Source organism: Tarenaya hassleriana, unplaced genomic scaffold, assembly GCF_000463585.1.
Source record: "Tarenaya hassleriana unplaced genomic scaffold, ASM46358v1 Cleome20, whole genome shotgun sequence".
Classification (NCBI taxonomy): Eukaryota; Viridiplantae; Streptophyta; class Magnoliopsida; order Brassicales; family Cleomaceae; genus Tarenaya; species Tarenaya hassleriana.
In genome coordinates this window covers 967,732-985,791 of record NW_010965373.1, presented here as the reverse complement: position 1 = coordinate 985,791, position 18,060 = coordinate 967,732, and the positions used below count along the sequence as shown (strand labels likewise).

General features: G+C 37.7%; 3 protein-coding genes and 1 long non-coding RNA gene across 8 annotated transcripts in view; 1 reads left to right on the top strand and 3 right to left on the bottom strand.

The window, feature by feature from the left end:
- Window positions 1-3,190, bottom strand: part of LOC104813621 (histone acetyltransferase HAC1-like) — a 9,665-nt gene extending 6,475 nt beyond the window's left edge. Inside the window, exons 1-7 of one of the 2 annotated variants that reach the window (XM_010541291.2) lie at window positions 2,818-3,190; window positions 2,214-2,611; window positions 1,680-1,794; window positions 1,225-1,489; window positions 699-1,142; window positions 426-568; window positions 17-302 (exon numbers count right to left, since the gene is read on the bottom strand). In XM_010541291.2, the coding sequence (XP_010539593.1) occupies window positions 17-302; window positions 426-568; window positions 699-1,142; window positions 1,225-1,489; window positions 1,680-1,794; window positions 2,214-2,419 (1,459 nt within the window). In that variant the 5' untranslated portion in view covers window positions 2,420-2,611; window positions 2,818-3,190. The remainder of the gene's footprint in view (window positions 1-16; window positions 303-425; window positions 569-698; window positions 1,143-1,224; window positions 1,490-1,679; window positions 1,795-2,213; window positions 2,612-2,817) is intronic. The other variant, XM_010541290.2, reaches the window with a different exon arrangement.
- An 836-nt stretch (window positions 3,191-4,026) lies between these two features.
- LOC104813620 (putative serine/threonine-protein kinase) lies at window positions 4,027-6,663 on the bottom strand. The gene is made up of 7 exons (XM_010541288.2): window positions 6,394-6,663; window positions 5,800-5,871; window positions 5,532-5,653; window positions 5,247-5,457; window positions 4,906-5,149; window positions 4,647-4,797; window positions 4,027-4,504 (listed from the first exon to the last, which is right to left on the bottom strand). The coding sequence occupies exons 2-7, from the start codon at window positions 5,861-5,863 to the stop codon at window positions 4,112-4,114; spliced, it is 1,185 nt and encodes a 394-aa protein (XP_010539590.1). The 5' UTR covers window positions 5,864-5,871; window positions 6,394-6,663; the 3' UTR covers window positions 4,027-4,111.
- A 1,510-nt stretch (window positions 6,664-8,173) lies between these two features.
- LOC104813619 lies at window positions 8,174-9,761 on the top strand. The gene is made up of 3 exons (XR_771796.2): window positions 8,174-8,188; window positions 8,701-8,825; window positions 9,382-9,761. It is a non-coding gene; the product is annotated as an uncharacterized LOC104813619 (long non-coding RNA).
- Window positions 9,762-9,853: 92 nt separating this feature from the next.
- LOC104813617 (protein PAT1 homolog 1) lies at window positions 9,854-14,698 on the bottom strand. 4 transcript variants are annotated; one of them, XR_771795.2, is made up of 6 exons: window positions 14,186-14,698; window positions 13,480-13,631; window positions 13,329-13,385; window positions 12,986-13,049; window positions 10,367-12,579; window positions 9,854-10,160 (listed from the first exon to the last, which is right to left on the bottom strand). XR_771795.2 is itself a non-coding variant. In XM_010541286.2 (5 exons), the coding sequence occupies exons 1-5, from the start codon at window positions 14,265-14,267 to the stop codon at window positions 10,466-10,468; spliced, it is 2,469 nt and encodes an 822-aa protein (XP_010539588.1). In that variant the 5' UTR covers window positions 14,268-14,698; the 3' UTR covers window positions 9,854-10,465. The 4 variants fall into 4 exon arrangements, 2 of the variants coding, with proteins under 2 accessions (XP_010539588.1, XP_010539589.1); XR_771794.2 differs by having other exon boundaries at window positions 9,854-10,249; window positions 14,186-14,697; XM_010541286.2 differs by having other exon boundaries at window positions 9,854-12,579.
- Between the last annotated feature and the right edge of the window lie 3,362 nt (window positions 14,699-18,060).

The following is an 18,060-nucleotide window of genomic DNA, read 5'->3' as shown; positions in this document are numbered from 1 at the left end:
AACTGTCGACGCTCTTCCACAGAGTTCTGAAACTGATTCTGGAACTGAGATAATTGCAATTGCTCAGATGCTTGGGAGTGCATAACTTCACTCTGGTTCTCCATCCCAGGTTCATGTTTCACATGAGTAACCCGGTCAGAAGCCATGTGACGCTGCCCAGAAACATCATTGCTCGTAAACCTTTGTTGCTGCTGGCTCTGCTGCTTCAGTTGGCGTTGATGAAGAAATTGCTGCTGTTGAAACTGATTAGACTGTTGCTGAAATCGATTTGGCTGGTGATGAAATTGTTGCTGTTGACGCGGCTGCGGAAAATGTTCTATTAGAGGGAGAGAAGATTGGAAACCGTTTTTCTCAAACTGACCAATTGACCGATGTTTCAATTGTGAACATTGTTGAATACCTAGAGAATTGGACTGATTACTTACCAGGGAAGAATTGGTTGTAGACACAGACTGCGAAGTTGATGTATTGATGTTCTGAGTGGTTGTCATTGTCCCGGCAGATGCTACAGCTCCATAGAAATTTCCAGATCCAAAAGGTTCAGGATTGGTTATGCCATATCCATCACCTAAAAATATGTGCAATCAAGATTCTGTTCGATTTGTTCCACACTTATTGAATATTGCACGAGTGCAAGAAATTACTATGCATCTAAAAACTGGACAAGACAAAACTGGATACAACGAGGAAGAAATTACCATGCATTCCCGAATGTTGAAGGTTATCAAAACCCTGATGCAAATTTCTGGGGGAGTTGGGGAAAGACAGAACTGAATCTACACTTTTCGAATTCATCCCTATGCCACCATTCAAGGAGCTATTCGCCACGCCAGGTGGTTTTTGTTGCATGCTCGGCCTAAACCCAGCACCCATTTGGCTACCAATCTGTTGTCTTTGTTGCTGCTGCGGTGGAGGTACCATTGTAGGCTCAACAGCAGAAAACCCACCATTGCTGTTGGAAGTTTCAACACTCATGTACGGCTGGCTATTACTGTTGCCATTGTTATGACCATTGCTGTTTACAAATCCTGGAGTAGGAATCATCTGGCTAGGCATTCTTTGCACACCCATGGATGCCATGTTCCCACCAGTACCAAGAGCGAAGTTGCCTGATGACTGCTGGTATCCATTAGATAGATTTCCTACAGTTGAGAAGTTGTGGTATTATGAACATACAGAAAGAACTCTTAGAACCAGTATATAAGATAAGGTTCACTGAAAAACCTCTGTGCATGCCGCTTGCAGATAATAGACTTCCATTGTTCAAAGCTGATGTTGTGATGTTATTATTGCCAGCCAAGGTGGTATCTACGGATGAAGTAACCATCATACTTGGATTCCCCCCACTGTGTGGTAATCCAGGAGTAGGTATCATCGTTGCAACAGAGGAAGAAGAATTAGCATGTCGCTGATTGTAGTTATTCAACTGCCTGCCTCTGATTAGGCTTGTCAGCCGAGATTCTATTGTTTGTGGGTTCATGTAATCCTCCTGCATTAGGTATCATAAAGTTCCACGTGTAAAAAAGATACATCTAGAGACAGGAGCCAGCGAAATGAATTTAGAAGCAATAGAACAAAAAGCATCAACCGATCTTGTCCTTCTACAACAGACGTCAAGTCCTATACGCTAAAGCCTACCTGAGTAACTTTTCCTAGAACAATTGAATCTTTTGAAATACCTTAGTGACAGCCATTTTAAAAAGGCCCTCCTCTAGGCGTCTAGCAACATCCATATACTTTGCCTTTGATGCATCATCTGCTGGAGATGGCTGCCGTTGCTGTAAAATGTTGAAGCTACGAAGAACAAAAGAACGAGGAATTCAATTAGCAACAGTCCCATGTGAAACATCTATTCAGAAACTCTGACTCCAAACCATACTCCCAGAGAGAGTTAAACAATACAAACAAAAAGCCAATGAAAAAAATACCAATATGATTATGCTAGGATACAAACAAATTTAATTTCAGAAGTATGAACTCCAAATAGTATTTGGATCAATCATATTTTTGGAAACACAACCGGTATGCTGCTAAAAAAACCAGGAACTTGCTCCCAAGTTCCCAACCCACATCTTGGTGACATAACTTGATCATAGCTGATGGTAAAAATCAGGCTTGCAACATGAAAGCCAATGCAACTTCTCTTAATAGACATAGCATGGTTTGAAACATAGCAAAGATGTAGATACATAGATAGAAAGATGAACACTTACATTTTGCTTCGCATGTACTGTCTAAGTTTCAAAATTTCATGGTCCATGGGAATGACAGTGCTGCGTCCAGGCCCTACACCAGCACCAGTAGGAGCAGAACCTCCAACTAAATTCTGCATTTGGGAGTTCCCGTTCTGCTGGGTCATTGTCCCCTGGTTCGGAACCTGCCCAGATATCTGCCCCGACATATGAGCCTGAACATTCATATTACCTCTTCAATGTCCGTCTTCTTCTCCTATTCCTTCCTGTGACTAACACTAACAAGCACTGCATAACTTTGCTGTCCTCGAACAGTCGCTACACCCAAAGCTCATCTCACTGCTCTCAATTACTCTTCTGATGCTATCAGTATAGCAGCACGAACTTAGCACATACACTTAACAAAGCCCCAAACAATCCTGCAAAACAATTCTACGCCATCAGAATTTGGTCTTAATCAAGTCAGACTATGATCAAAGCTACTAAACCCTGAAGCAAAATCAACAAAATCAAAGGAAAAACCAAAGCACGAAACAAGAATAACAATAGAAAAACAACCCCAGGTTAGTCCAAGTAAATTGGAATCGACCAAACAAAAAGCCCCAAAAAAAACCCTAGGATTCACCTCCAACCAAGGAGAAGGCATGCAAAGGAACAACCTTTCGCATAAAAGAGCAGAACCCAGAGAAATTCCGCCTTCACTAAGTCACAGATACGAATCTCTGATGCAGATTACGATGATCGATTGCACGAGATGACGAAGAAAGGGCAGCGGAGTCGGAGAACAGCCGATGTCGCACGTGCGAACTCACGCGACCCGGGTGAGAGAGAAAAAAAGAACACAAGACAAAGGTTGGGATCGAACAGGCAGGTTGACAAATCTGGGAAGAGTTACCAAAATACGAAAGAAGATGAAAAAACAATTGCCGACGGATTTCAAATTCGGAAGGATTTCTGGGCTCCGAGTTCTTGATTTAGGGATTTGTTTTTTTTTTAAAAAACTTTTTAGGGATTTCTTAGGATCGAAATAAAACATAAATAAATATATATTTTTATGTAAACAATATTTTTGTCCAAGTTAATTGAGACAAGGTGGAGATAATAGATATGTTCCGGTCCGTTCCGATCAAAACTCTCTCTATTTACAGATTTACCCTCGTTTTTTCTCCATCTTGTTTGACCAACTTGCACTTCCGTTCCTTTCCCCATACATTTTCCAATCACATCGAAAAATGTTGCAACCTTCTTGTTAGCTAGCTATGGCCGTTTCGATTCTTTGGAACCGAATCGTATCGAATCAAATATTTCGATATTTTTCTTGAACTGTATTATATAAAAAAATTTCGAACAGTATGATTTTTATAAAACCAAATTTTCCGGAATCGAATCGAACCGAATTTTATAAAATTTCTGAAAAAACGAAATTTTATTAAAATAATCTAAATATTTTTTAACAAAAACCGAAACCGAACCAAAATAAATAACATACGATACTAATTTGGTATAACTTTTAGAATACCGAATAAACCGTTTCCGGCTAAAATTCCGATCCAATCGCGATTGTCCACCTCACTTATTGTAAAGACAGAGGAAAAAGATTGTAATAAAAGCATAGAAAGTCCGCAAATTCTATTTAAGGAGAAGAAAGAGCCAAACGCTTCCAAAGCGCCAACATGTTTTTCAGACGCAAATTCTATCTGCGTCTCGACTTTTTCATAGAAGAGACCAGAAGCCGCCGTATTGAACACATGGCTTTTGATGCAAGTAACTTGAACCAGCAAACACTAAACCCTCGAAGCCTCTCCTGAATCCATGGCTTTGTTTTCCAGGAATAAGATACGCATAGAAACATCAAACATTTCTTCCAAACATCTACACCAGATTCAAGATTAGGGTTTATGATCAAGCAGGGTTCCTCTCTAAACGGTTAGGAAGGCAGTATCAGCACTTGCAACTGCAGTCCCAGATAATAAAAACACATTAGAGCCATCTCGGGTCCCCGAGCTCGACGAGGCGTTGGACAATGAGGACGGGTTGGTGATGCTGTCTGGTTTTCTTGTCTCGGTTCCTCTCCCTTGCGCGTTCATGAAATCTGACATCAATCCAGGTCGTGTAATCTTGCTGTCATCTATCTCTCTCCGACCCGTAAGCAACTTAACCACCGAAGACATCCATGGTCGCAGCTTGGGACTGTCTTGTGTGCACAAGAGCCCTACTTTCAGGAACCGACAAGCTTCTTCCACGTCGAAATCCCCGTTTAATGCAGAATCCACCAGATCCACCAGTTCGTTCCGCTCGTACAGTTCCCAAGCCTGTGGAAAAGACAGTGAACATACCGTTGGCTTATGCTGAAAGATGTGATTGTAAATGCCTTTGAGAGTTTTTTCAGTTTTTCTTGTTTTGTATCGGGTTTAATCAAGAAAATGGTTTTTCAAAGAAAGCATGAGCGCTTACTCTTGCTAGAAGAATTTGATATTCAGCAGGCAACCGTGAATTCTTGTTGGATCTTCCACTGACTATCTCCATGATCAGAACTCCGAAGCTGTAAATATCCGCCTTTCTTGTCAGCTGTCCCCGGATCGCGTACTCTGGTGCTAGATACCCTCTGAGAAATATGCAGAGAAAAAAAACCTTGTGCTTTTAGATCTGTCAACCATGAAAGAGCTTTCAAATCAATGTATAAAACCGAGAAGGGTAATGTCTGAAAGCTCACATCGTTCCCGCAACACGGGTGCTGACATGAGTCATGTTGGGCGGAATGAGCCTCGCTAACCCGAAATCAGAGATCTTTGGAGACAAGTCTCTGTCAAGGAGAATATTGCTCGCTTTGATGTCCCTGTGGACAACGTATGGTCGTACTTCCTCGTGAAGGAAGGCGAGACCCTTTGCAATCCCGATGCAGATCCTAACCCGAGTTCTCCAATCAAACTGCATACCATTCCAACTGTAACCTCCAGCTGAAATTTTCGCTCGGTTAGAAGAATATTACAGACCCGCAAGAAACAGAATGAAACAGGGGAAAATGGACGAGACAGAGAGTGGCAAGGAACTAACCGAGAAGGGTCTTGTCGAGGCTGTTGTTCTCGAGATAGTTGTAAACAAGAATTCTGTGGTTCCCCTCCACACAACACCCATATAACTCAACCAGATTCTCATGTTGTATTTCAGATATGACATTGATCTCTGTCAAGAACTCTCTCACACCTTGTCTTGATTCAGTTGACAGGACCTTTATGGCGGCGATCTTCCCGTCTTTGAGCCGGCCCTGAAGTTTCCACGCGAGTTAAAAGAAGGAGAAAACGCCAGAAGGGCAATTAGTGTATCTTGGTTTCTTCTTACCTTGTATACTGACCCGAATCCGCCTTCTCCGATCTTGTTTTCCACGCTGAAATTGTCGGTGGCATGTCGTAGCTCTTTATAGGAGTAGATTTTGACATTGAGTGGCTCGGCGACTGTGATTTCTGTTGGATGTTACACTGAATCAGCAGAAGCCAGAGGAAGATATAGCACCAATAAGACATAAACAGGAAACAACGGTCGGAATGTCAGGTTTATTGACTGCAGTAAGAGGAGGTAAACATATTGCAGAAACTATTAGAGATCTTTCCTCCATCGGCTTCTGACATGTCGTCCCTTTTACGGTTGAAGAATGAGAAGCAGCCCATACCCATATCAATGCCTGTCGAAAAACGGTATGATCGAAACTCATATCAGAGCAGATTATACACGGAAGTTCATGGCCACAAAAAAGGAAGTCAAGAAAGTGGCAAGTAAACAGCATTTAGGAAGCTGAAACTTCAAGAACAACATTTGGAAAAGGAAATTCACAGCTTCTTCTGCGTTCGAGATCGATAAAATGAAAATGCAGAGGCCAGCAAGAAGGCATGAAACTGTATTTCGACGCCAAATTTCACATTCCGAAACGAATCTCAAACCTCTTTGATAATGGCAACATAACTGATCGAATCGTCAAAGTATCTATGTCATGGAATCTCTACCTCAACCCAGAAAACTAGACATGGAGACCAACCAACCCACAAGCAGGAACAGATGAAGCAATACCAAAATTCACAACAGAAGGTAAAAAAAAGTCAGAGACTTTATGTCAGATTTCAGACATGGGTCTTTTGAAAATCTGTAAGAGAAGCTAGAACCCCAGCCCAGACGAAACGAAGACCACCAAGACCGAGAGAAACCCCACCTGCAGAGAAACACAGATAACAGCAGAGAGACGAAAATCGCAGGCTTTAACGTGCGCTAACTTCAAAGAAGTCTCCTTTCTGCGATTAAATCTCTCTCTCTCTCTCTCTCTCTCTCTCTCTCTCTCTCCCCGTGTGTATGTGATTTGCAGATACGGGTTCGTTGAATATGAAGAGGAGGAAGATCTTGGTATGGCGGCGGGAAAATGTCAACGGGTCAAAACGTAAGCATACATCAGCACATCAGCTTCCTTCGTCCTCTCTCTCTCATGTTTCTCGTACGAACAGCCTTGGGATTCCAGTTGTACTTGTTGTCCTGTTCAAAATGCCTTGGTTTTTTTTTTTGGCGACGTTTTTGTAATTTATGAATTATCTGAACTTCCTGAATTCAAGTTTTTATCATCATACTATTTAATTACCAAGGTCAAAGCTTATGTTCGTTTAGTGTTTTGCACAAATTTTAGAATTTCTTTATTTTAATTTCCCTAAATAATAATTATTTTTTGTTTTTCCTGTAGTCAAGAAATTCATAACTTTCCTGCAATGTAGCTTCATTTACATCAAAATTAGAGTTGGAAATATCACAATCATATCATGAATTAGATTCAAAACATATTTTATATTCAAAGTCCATTGAATATAAATTTTTTAAAATCAAACTAGTAATCCGAATTTGAATTAAATATTAAAATAAAAAAAAAATTAAATGGAAAAGAATTCTTTTAAATAAAATACATATATTTTTCTTTAATTCACAGAGACGTAACTTTTTTCAAATAAAAATTTAAAAAATAATCCAACCACTCTTTATTTTAAAATCTATGCGCGAATGGCAGATTTGATCCATCTGTTTGTACAATAATCGAAAACCAAATAGTTGTATTGCAATTATCAACAAACGGATGCCATGTGTACCATTGATTATTATTATTATTATTTTTATAATTTTGTTTTCAAAACTCACAACAAGTGCATGAGCCGAAGTGATGTATCACATTAAATAAACTCAGATTTTTTCCTTCGTGTCCGCGTGGTCAAAAAGACCCCTTCATCTTTTCGAGGGGAGGGAGTCTGTGTATCCATATCGGACGAGCTAGTGGGGCTTTTTTGAAAAGATAAACTTTTTACGGGTCACAATTGAATATTATTAAAAAATGTGATATTCCAAATTGCAGGAAGGATTAGTTAACCTAAAATCCAAAGTATTCATCAATAAACTTTCTTATTTGCATCGTAGCCCTTTTCAATATCCACGAAATTCTCTCTCTCTCTCTCTCTCTCTCTCTCTGCGTTTTTTTTCAATATAAAATGATTGGGATCATATTAAATTTTGATTTTCTTTTGTAACTATTAGTCTTAAAATTAATATTCAAATGCTGATTAAGTTTATTATCTTTAATGTAATAGCAAAACGTATTAAAAAAATATTATGATTATTTTATTTGACGCCTCAAGATTCGGATTCTAATATTTTAGAATTTTTCCACGTGTCAAGCGTAGAACAGGGGAGAGGGTTTTGTCTAGGTGAGGTGGAGAAGATCCTAAGAAAGATATCCACATGATAGCCATTCAAAATCCTACACGTGGCAACCATAAACAAAAGGTCTTGATATTTGGAGGTCTGAAGAGAATAGGGGAGAGAGAGACCAGAGAAGGCAGACATGGCGTCGACGGTGATGGCATCAACGGCGGCGAGAGGGTTGCCGTCACTGAAAACAACTTCTCGCTCCTCCTCCTCCACCATCGTGGCTAGCGGTGGCAAGAAGATCAAGACCGACAAACCCTATAGTCCGTTCCGTACGTCTCTAATGTGTGTGTGTATATATATACATGCACAACGCACATATATCACGTATATACTTGCATTGTGATTATAGATCAAGATTAGATACCGCATGTCAGTTTCCCAGTTTCTAATTGCAAACTCGAACCCTAGAAGATCTTCCTGAGTCAACTATGTAGTAGACCACGTGGCACTGAACACAAACATTCAGATATATGCATGTAACATAAAAAAAAAATGTATTTATCAAAAAAACATAAAAAAATGTATTATCATACAATCCTAAGAATATTTTTTTACAAACCAGAAATTGAATGGAGAAGTTTGGAGGTGTGTTCTTCAAACTAGGGGTTTCTGGATAATTTTTAAGATTAGGGAAAATTAATTAAGGATGCTATGAAAATGTGGGGGTAGAAATGGCAATTAATCCGTTTTACGGTTTTAGCACGAATAAACAAACGACCCGAGAGGTATAATGACCAATATACCCTGACAAGATGAAGTTATTTTATTATTTGCCCTCAAGGATTAGGGTTTTCTTCTCGACCACCAGAATCCGAAGGTCTATAAATACTTAGCAAGGCTTCTTCCGTTCACCCTTTCAGCGGTACATCTGAAGAGATTTTATTCTGAGAGAAGATGCGAGCCAAGGTAATCCTTGTCGTTACCCTACGACTTCTCGATCGTTTACGATTGACTGCGTTTTGGATCTTTAGGGTTTGTGTGATTTTGGAATTCGAGTAGAATTCTGTCGATTTTCGATATCTCTTCTTGTGTATTGAACTTCCACAGCTAGGCGAGGCATTGCAATTGCTTTGATTTGATTTGGGATTGTTGCTTATAGTTTATCGGTGATGAATGTCTGCGTTAGAGCTATCTCTTTGATCAGCCTTACGGGTGGGGATGCGAATTTGTAATTAGGGTTCTATTATGGGCTTAAGGGTTGGAATGTGGAGTTATAGTCATTTGGCATTTAGTTCACAGAGATTATTATGGCCGATGATCTTGTCCCACTCGGCATTTTCTCGAGTTGCTAGCTTTCTTGCTTTGATTCTAGACACATTTGTTGCTTTGATTCCGAAACGGAATGATAAATTTCCCCTTTTTGTTCGAATCAGTTGCCATATTCTGATGAATGTTAATATTCCAACTGCTTCCGGAGGATCTGTGCTGTGTGACTAATCGTTGCCTCTCGTGTCATTTGCAGTGGAAGAAGAAGCGTATGAGGAGGCTTAAGAGGAAGAGGAGGAAGATGAGACAGAGATCCAAGTAGAGAAGGCCTTGACCATGCATCTGTGACTTGCCCAGAGTCCATGTTCTAGGTTTTAGGTCTGGTTTTGGGATCCATAGACCGTTTTGTTTCCGGTAACCCTAGTGGGTTTGTCTTAAAGTTTCAGACTTTCAAGCTCTATGAACATGTTACTGCCAACATATTCTTCTACTAGAAGAGCGATTTCTATTTCCAGTTCCAGGTTCCATCTTTTTGGTTTTCAGTGTAAGTCTCTGAAAGTGAAACCTCATAAGCCCACATCGATCTCTCGCTACACGATGCAGGTGAATGAAGTCAGTGTTCAGTGTTGAGTTGTATTAGAGACTATTTGATTTTCAAAGGCCATCACACCTTAGCTTTGATACTTCAAGTGCAATTACACAACTCAAACCAAATTGGAACGCCGAGAGAGGACAAGATCCGTATCACAAAGGCATTTACTTCAATGCGCATACCTTAATCATACATCGTCATAAGTGCTAAAAAGGAGTAAACAAGATATAAAAAGAACAAGAGAATGAAAAATGTCCTTTTTTTTGTAGGAAGAAACCATAAAACCGAACGACCAAGAAGCATCCAAAACACAAACTGAGAGATGGGTTTCCAGACAAAAATCGAAACCTTTGGCCAACAACTACGAAAACACTTTCAACACGTTCTTCATCTTCGGATGGCACTGGAAATAGACCAAGCTGGAACAAAATGTCGCAACCGACCTGTTACAAAAATCGGGCAGACAAGAAGAAGAATCTGTCCAGTGGAAGAAAAATCCCATTTGACGGTTCTTTCTTTCACAGAGTCGAGGCTGAAAATAACATCGTGTTTAAGAGTAATTTTAGATGCCAAAAAAGCTCAATCCATTTTACCATTCCTGCAGACAAAACACCAGCAAAAAGCTTCTTCTTTATCCGGATCCACATACCTTAAAAGATGTCGTGTGTTCCTTACGAGCCTCGATCTGTTAATCCATGTGAGAGGCGGTCCTAAGCTTCTCAGTACTCATCCACCATCTGGTAGGATATCAACTCAGGAAAGACTCGGATTTCTGGTGGCTGTCAGTTCCAGCATCCGAGCTCCCGAGCATAGACTGTTTGAGGAATTCCATGAGTATCCTCTTTTGCTGCTCACTGATGTGTGGGAAACTCGCACGTAAAAGTTCAATGGGCATTTCCCGGACAATGGCTTGTGCAGCGGCTTCAGACATCTCGCTCGCAAAGTGTTGTGAATTCAAGGCCTGCATGATTCCATCATATTTCCTCACGCAATGCTTCATCAGAAGGTTGAAGAACTCATCAAAGGAAGCCCGCCAAAGAGCCATGCTTGAATTGTTGTAATTATTAGCTCGAAGAAGCTCGGTAGCTCTGTCAAGGGTAGATTTCAGAACTATGGAAGCGGCATCTCCGGCAGGGCTCCCTAGAGGTCGAAGAGGTGGCTGCTCTGAGGAACAAGATACCGCAGCCAGACAGGCACTTGCTGGTCCAAGATCCATTCTGTGAATACAGAACTCGATTATTTTTGTGAGCTTGTTTGTGGTTTCTGCTGTTTCACGATCTGCTGAGAGGACACCAAACAAGGACCTTAAATGACGGAAAATGGTCATGCAAACTATTCGCATTAGCTCGCTGCCTGGGAAAAGAAGCTGAAGATATCTTGCAAGAAGCTTCCGTCCCTTTGGAAGCGAAATAATCCTAAGAAAGACAAAGTTGTCCTGTGAGGAAAGCCCGCCTTTATGCCCATTCTTATCGAGCGGGTCAACCAGCTGAAGGGATGCTGCAAGACCCTCCAGCAAAGCCTGTCGCCGTTGTCTCAACTGATTTCCACCATCTTGAAATTGGTTAAACTCCAAGTAACGATCAATATCGTCTACATCGAGGAGGAGGCAGAGACCGTCCTCGATAGTGACCCTAGCTGCAAGCATGGGTTCTTGTTCAAGGGGCTTATCAGGATCTTTCTGCTCTAGATTACCAGAGTTGCTTGAATTTGGAGGGTCCACTTCAAGAAGGGGACGAGGCCTACGTATTGAAGAGAAAGGAACCCTTCCAAGAGCATCCACCTGGAGAAAAGCATGGGGCTCATTGTTAGCACGTGCACGGGGTGGAAGATCTCTCAAATGATTTGGACAGAAATGATGCTTCAGCTTTGCCCCAGCAGATTTCTTTGCAAGGCGGGCCTGGTGATAGTAATCATCTACATAAGGATCATTGCTATGAGTAGCTGCAAGCTGCATTCGTAGAATATTCTCTATTTCATCAGAGGTCATATATTTCGACCGAAAATGTGGCCACCCAAACTCTCTCCTCTGAACCATATTGTCAAAACCTTGTTGGTGGAAGCGTATATTCTGCCTGTTCCCATGAGCTGATCCTGTCCTTCCATCTCTCAGGTCACCAATCCCAAGAAATGTATCATACTGGCCCAAAGACGGTGATCGAGAAAGATGAGAATTAAATAACTGGGGCTGCATGCCCTGTAAGTGCCCGAGGGGTGGCTGCATCGGATGTGGTAACCTATTTTGTGGGCCTTGCAGCTGAGGCATCATATGTGGGCGCATCAACCCATTTTGCTGAGGATACTGTTGTTGAGGTAGCTGTCGCGGCGGCATATCATTCAGAATACCAGAACTATCCCCTGGAAACATATTTTGCCGATTCATCCATTGAGATGGCGGGCGGTCATTCACAGGAAGAACAGGACGAAATTGAGACATGTTCGCTGCGAACTGTGGTGACCCGTGATGCATGCCAGCCAATTGAGGCTGAGAACTCGGAAAGGAGGGGAGGTTTGGTGAGGATCCCATTTGCAGCCCACCGGAATGATATGGTATATTCAGGTGTCCTAAGTGCTGCTCTGGGGATCTGCCACCTGGCCGAGGATATGAGCTGTAAGAAGACTTTGGAACAAGAATTGGTTCACTGGAGAACTGTTGGTGATGGTGGGGTTGATGCTGCTGATGTTGTGGCTCGGGATAAGACGCTGTTCTGTGCAGGTTTTTTTGTTCAACAAGATGCTGAGAAGAAAAATTCTGTGTTGCCCAACCTTTGCTATCTGACATAGCATCAGAGTCCAATATCTGTCGGCTGTACCAATTTGGATAATCCTCTCCTTGACCTTGAGACCACTCAGCAACAAAAGAATCTGGGAAGCAACATAGAGAAACTGGGTGAAACAATGACTCACTGAATTGTAAAGCCTCAGACTAAGAGCTTACAGCAAGATCGTTCGAACATCTTAAAGATGCATTAAATTTGGTGACAATATATGTGATATTCTACAACTACCGCTTTGATAAAGAAAATGGACTGGATATCGTAAATTTCATGGTAAAAAGAAATAAGAGATCAGATACAAGTGTACCATAATATAACAGGTGTGGCAATTAGAAATTTACAAAATCTGGCAGTGAGAAACTAAGCAAAGCTATGATGCACATACCACAAAATCAATGTAAATCGATCGAGATATATATTGAATAACGATTCTTGTGACATTGTACGGATTGTGTCACATTATTTAAAGACTAAAATTTATATATAAAACTCACTTTGTCTTGATCCACTATCTGTGATGGTTCCTGTGTTCCCAAATCCATCGGCATCCCTATTCAACTGCAACATAGAGAACAAAAATACTCAGGTAACAAGACATGGTGAAAAAATATCTAATTTGAAGCTAAAATCAGACAAGATAAAAACTCACCAAATGTTTACAAGCAAGCAAGCAAGCAAACAGAATTTCAAAGTATTAAACGCATAACTGCAATGGCTTTATGTAGTCATGTAGAACTTAAAATATTAGCCAACAATCACTGAACGGCAAAGACTTATGAATTATGCTTTTAACTTATGAGTTTACCCACAGTATGTTAATTGTTAAAGCAGGCTAACCTTGGAAAATGTAGAAGCAAGATCATCAACCCCAGACAATGTCCTAGAATCTTCACCCTGTAAAATATCGGGGGGAAACTCATAAGTTAAACGCATAACTCATAAGTCTTTGCATCTCATTCGAAAGGGTTGGTAGGGGGGAGGTGTAAACCTCTTCCTTATCAAACAGAAAGTCTTTCGTATATTGTCCATCTATTGGCGATTCATCCTCTTCATCTTCCAATCCACCCAACTCAACCTCCTCGACGACATCATTCCCAAAGAATGCATACTGAGAAGCATCAAATACAGCACCACCTGCATCTAATAAATATCAATTAGATGAGCTGGGAAAATATGAAAATCTAGTGACAACTAAAGCACATGGGACAATACTTCATGAGTGGAATTTGAATGATGAAATATGATAATTTCCTCCAAACATGCACCAGAACAAAGCATATCTCTACAAGGATAAACATCAAACGACTGAAGTCACTGAACCATATAACTCTAATTTCATATTCCATCCACAATACAAGATCGTCTTTTAAGTCGGTAATATAGGTCCAACAAAGGTCTAGATTCTTATGCATAACTTCTTACACATACTGCAACACAAAACTTCACCAAAGCAAGTATTCTCATCCTCATCAACAAGGCAATTCTTAAACTTGTCTTAATATTCATGAATTCTCCATTGAAATTGAGAGACTCCAAGAAAGTATGAGCGACTGTATAAACCCGAATACAGTTTAATTTCACATCAAGCCAGCATCCAGATTCTCCCTCATCTTCTTTACACCTCTCGGAAAAAGAGGCTATGCAATCGAACGTATTGAAAGTCATTAACAAACCATCTCGAAAGAAAATCGAACCTGTAGAATTGTCTCCGAATTGCTTAAGATCCTCAGTTCCGAGAGCTTTTTTGACACCGCTCCCACTATCAAGCCCGTCCATAGCCACTACCGCTAACAAATCCCGCAAAAGAACCGAGTTCCGAAAACTAAAAAGGACCCAATCAGTCTGTAAACCCTAATCAACCGCAGCTAGACTAAGACAAACGATGCAAATCGGAGAAATCCAGATTGAGAAAAACAAAACAAGACGAAATTTGCCTGGAAAGAACAACCCCGCTCGATAAAAGCTACCTAACAATCGGAATTCAAATACTGAAAACCTAGGTCACAAATTAAAATAGGTTTACGATAGATCTCGATCAGAGGAACGAGCAATCTTGGAGCTTCCTAGGAAAAAAACCCATATCGGCCCCCGGGAACGGAAGCAATGAGATGATGACGAAGAGAAGCGAGGAACCCTAGATGAGGAGATAGGAGAGATGGCGAATTTTATGATTGATGCGGGGATAAAGGTTTCAGATTAAAAAAAAAAACTTAAAAATAATGAATTTTAGGAAGAAAAAAAAAGAATGGTGGTCTTGAAATATATAAAATAATTTTTAATTATAAGGAGGGGTGGGGTTGGGCGGTTGCCAGCTTTTAATAAGTTGAAAAGTGACGAGATTGAAAAGGATCCCATCTAGTTTCTATATATATTTTTTTTTGTTAATTTAGTTTCTATATTATTTGTGTGAAAAATTGGAACAAATAATATGTTTATTAAAAATAAAACACAAACTAAATAATAAGCATTCATATTAATCCATAATATTTGTGGGAAACCATCAATCTAATCTCTAATAAAAATATATCGTAATCTTGAGTAGATAAAATTGAATCTCATTGAATTCTATAAAAAACAATAAAGCAGCTAAATTTAAAAAAAATCGAAACTTAATGATAAAATAATATCGTAAAAAAAACAAAATGAAAATAATTTCTTTTTAAAAAAAATAATTATTTTGCATAGAAATCAAACTTAACAAAGTTCAATAAATGTTTTCTATGAAAATATGAATAAAAATATAATCGAATGAAAAACAAATCGAAATCGGATATATTATATATAGTGATAATTTTTGTTCTGTATTTGAGTAGTGGTTGGTGTGGTAGTGTTGGTAAGGACATTATATTATATGATGCAAATGAGTGAAATAACTATTTGGTTGTTTATGTTGTGTACAGTAATGTATAAAATAATATTAATTGTTCTATTTAAAGGTATAAATATATTTTAAATTACACGCGGGATAAGCAGCATTATGTTATAAATCAAAATTTCAGGTGAAATTCAATCAATTTTAATGAAATTATTGTTGTCTATAAATAGTATTTGAGATACTTTGAATACAATATATAGAAACATCACAAATTCACAATGTACTTTATTATTAGAGAAATGTGCAAACAGAAATATAAATTTGAAACATATACTTTTTTTTTTGTTTTAAACTATTTCAAAAAAGTATACATGTTTGAAGGGGGATAGCTTTTATTTTGGGTTTTTTTTTGTTTTAGTTTTTGATTTTTGGTTTTTGGATTCTATAATACTTGAAAACTCAAAAAAATAGTTTTTAGTTTTTCATTAATTTTTTTCACTAAAATGACTTAAATTTTTAGGAAAAGTAAATGATAATTTTTTTAGTTTTTGAATTCTAAAAACTCCAACGCAATACCGTTTTTTTAGGTGATTTTTTTCTAATGAATATTTATTTTTTCAAAAAGAAACAACCAAACCAAAATAAAGCAAATGAACTAATCAGACACATTTAAATTTTGATTTTTTAAAGTTGGAACTTCTTTTACTGATTTTCTGAAGGGACACGTGTCCGAGCCGTGATTGCAAACCCCTTCTTTTTTTCATAGTTACCCTACCCATTACCAAATAATAATATTTAATTATATTTAAATGACTTAAAATCATTATATAAGAATTTTTTAATAAACTAACAGTGGAATTTAAAGTAGTTAAATAACTTACATAATTATAACGATGAATTTAAAATATTAATTGTTTCTAAAATAAATATCAAATTTTAATCAATAAAAATTATGTACAAACTGAATACATAATTTTTAAAAAGTTTGAAAATTAAAATCTAAAAATAACACAATGGAACTGATCGAAATCCATATTTTTTAACCTTAAAATAAGACATAAAAACAACAGAAGGAGAATATTTCCTACATAATATATGATATTTGTGGTAATTAACAGATTTTAAATAACAACATATGTATTCATTGATTTTTTTAAAAATCCTTTATACGTTGATATTTTCATGTTTGATGAATGGAAATATTGTTCAATGGTGTCTTAGGGTTGGGTCTCATGAGGATATAATATGAAATGGTTTGATTTATCGTACAAACGTGTTTTTTATGTGGTTTTCATGAATTATCACATATTAATAACCTAGATTTCAATATCATTTATATATGTGATTTGATATTGATTCATTGAATTGAATGATTTTTATATAACAGCACATACTATATCCAATTATTTGTTATTACAAAATACAGAATAGTATATCTAGATATGTAATATGTTCAAATCCGATCATGCCCGCATGCAACAAAATTATATTTATTTAGATTGATACATTAAAAATTATAAGTGGATGATCATGAGCCAACATTTCTTTTGATTTTAAAGATTCATTCAAAAGTTGGTGGATTGCCTCTCATATGTTATATAAGAGGGAAATTGTCGGTATTAATATCATTTATAAATTCCAATATATACATATATGAACATATACTTAAATTGGATAATATATGACTTTTAGAACGAATTCGACTTAAAAGTTCCATTCTTAATATTTTTTAATAGTAAAACAATAATATATGTAAATAGATAAGATATAAATCTATCTGTTATTTTTTTATGTTAGATCACGGAGGTAATATAGAGAGTAATGTGAAAAAACGAAGTTTAAGAAAATGAGGTTTCAAAATGTTTGTTTGTATTTTAATATTTTTTTATATAGGTGATTAAGATAAAAAAAATGATATTTAAGATCAAAATGGTGTTTTATTGCTTATATATAGAATTTGACGTCATATTTTCTTGTATTGAATTGGTGAACTTTTTTTATTTACATTTGTATTAGATCATAGGGTTGACATTTAAACTCGTTATCCGCGAATATAGGGGTATCTGATCTCGTGGGTATCCGAAAACGGGCACTCGACACGACGAAAATGAGTATTAAAAAGTGGAATACCCGTCATACGGATTCGGATTTGGGTTTCACATATTGAAATAACGGGTACCCACGGATACCCGTATATTTATTAAAATTACAAAATTATCTTTATATTCTTAATATAATTACCAAAATACTTAGGTTAATTCTACTTTCTTTGAGGATTATACATTGGATTTTCAAATTTTGGTAAATTTAAATTAAAATTATTTTGTATTTTCGAAAATTTTCTAAGTTTTTATGCATATTGTTATATTTTAAGAATTTTCAAACATATAAATGTGTTTCTGGACTAAAATATGTATATTTTTATTAATTATTTGGTTTAATTTTATATTGTTTAATATTTTATATATGGATACGGGTACTCGCGGATACCCGTCTTTTAATTGTGGATATCCGTTGGACGGTTATTCGGATATTGTGAGATAGAGATAGAGATAATATTTCTCTAAAACTTGCAAAGACGAAAACGAAGACGGATATTTTAAAAAATGTGGGTATCCGACCCGTGCCCAGTTCTATTACATTAGTTACAAATTTTATATTATATATATTTTTTAAAAATGGAAATCTAAATATTATAAAATCCAATAATTATTTGTGTATAAATATTTATGTTTATCTTGGGAGCGGATTCAT

Coding starts and splice junctions, on each gene's coding strand:
- LOC104813620 (XM_010541288.2), bottom strand. CDS start 5,863: ATGGGTATGGGCTGCTTCTCATTCTTCAACCGTAAAAGGGACGACATG. Junction 5,654..5,799: donor CATGTCAGAAGCCGATGGAG/GAAAGATCTCTA, acceptor AACATCCAACAG/AAATCACAGTCGCCGAGCCA. Junction 5,458..5,531: donor GATTCGGGTCAGTATACAAG/GTAAGAAGAAAC, acceptor TGGAAACTTCAG/GGCCGGCTCAAAGACGGGAA.
- LOC104813617 (XM_010541286.2), bottom strand. CDS start 14,267: ATGGACGGGCTTGATAGTGGGAGCGGTGTCAAAAAAGCTCTCGGAACT. Junction 13,632..14,185: donor ATTCGGAGACAATTCTACAG/GTTCGATTTTCT, acceptor GATATTTATTAG/ATGCAGGTGGTGCTGTATTT. Junction 12,580..12,985: donor AGATAGTGGATCAAGACAAA/GTGAGTTTTATA, acceptor GTTGCTTCCCAG/ATTCTTTTGTTGCTGAGTGG.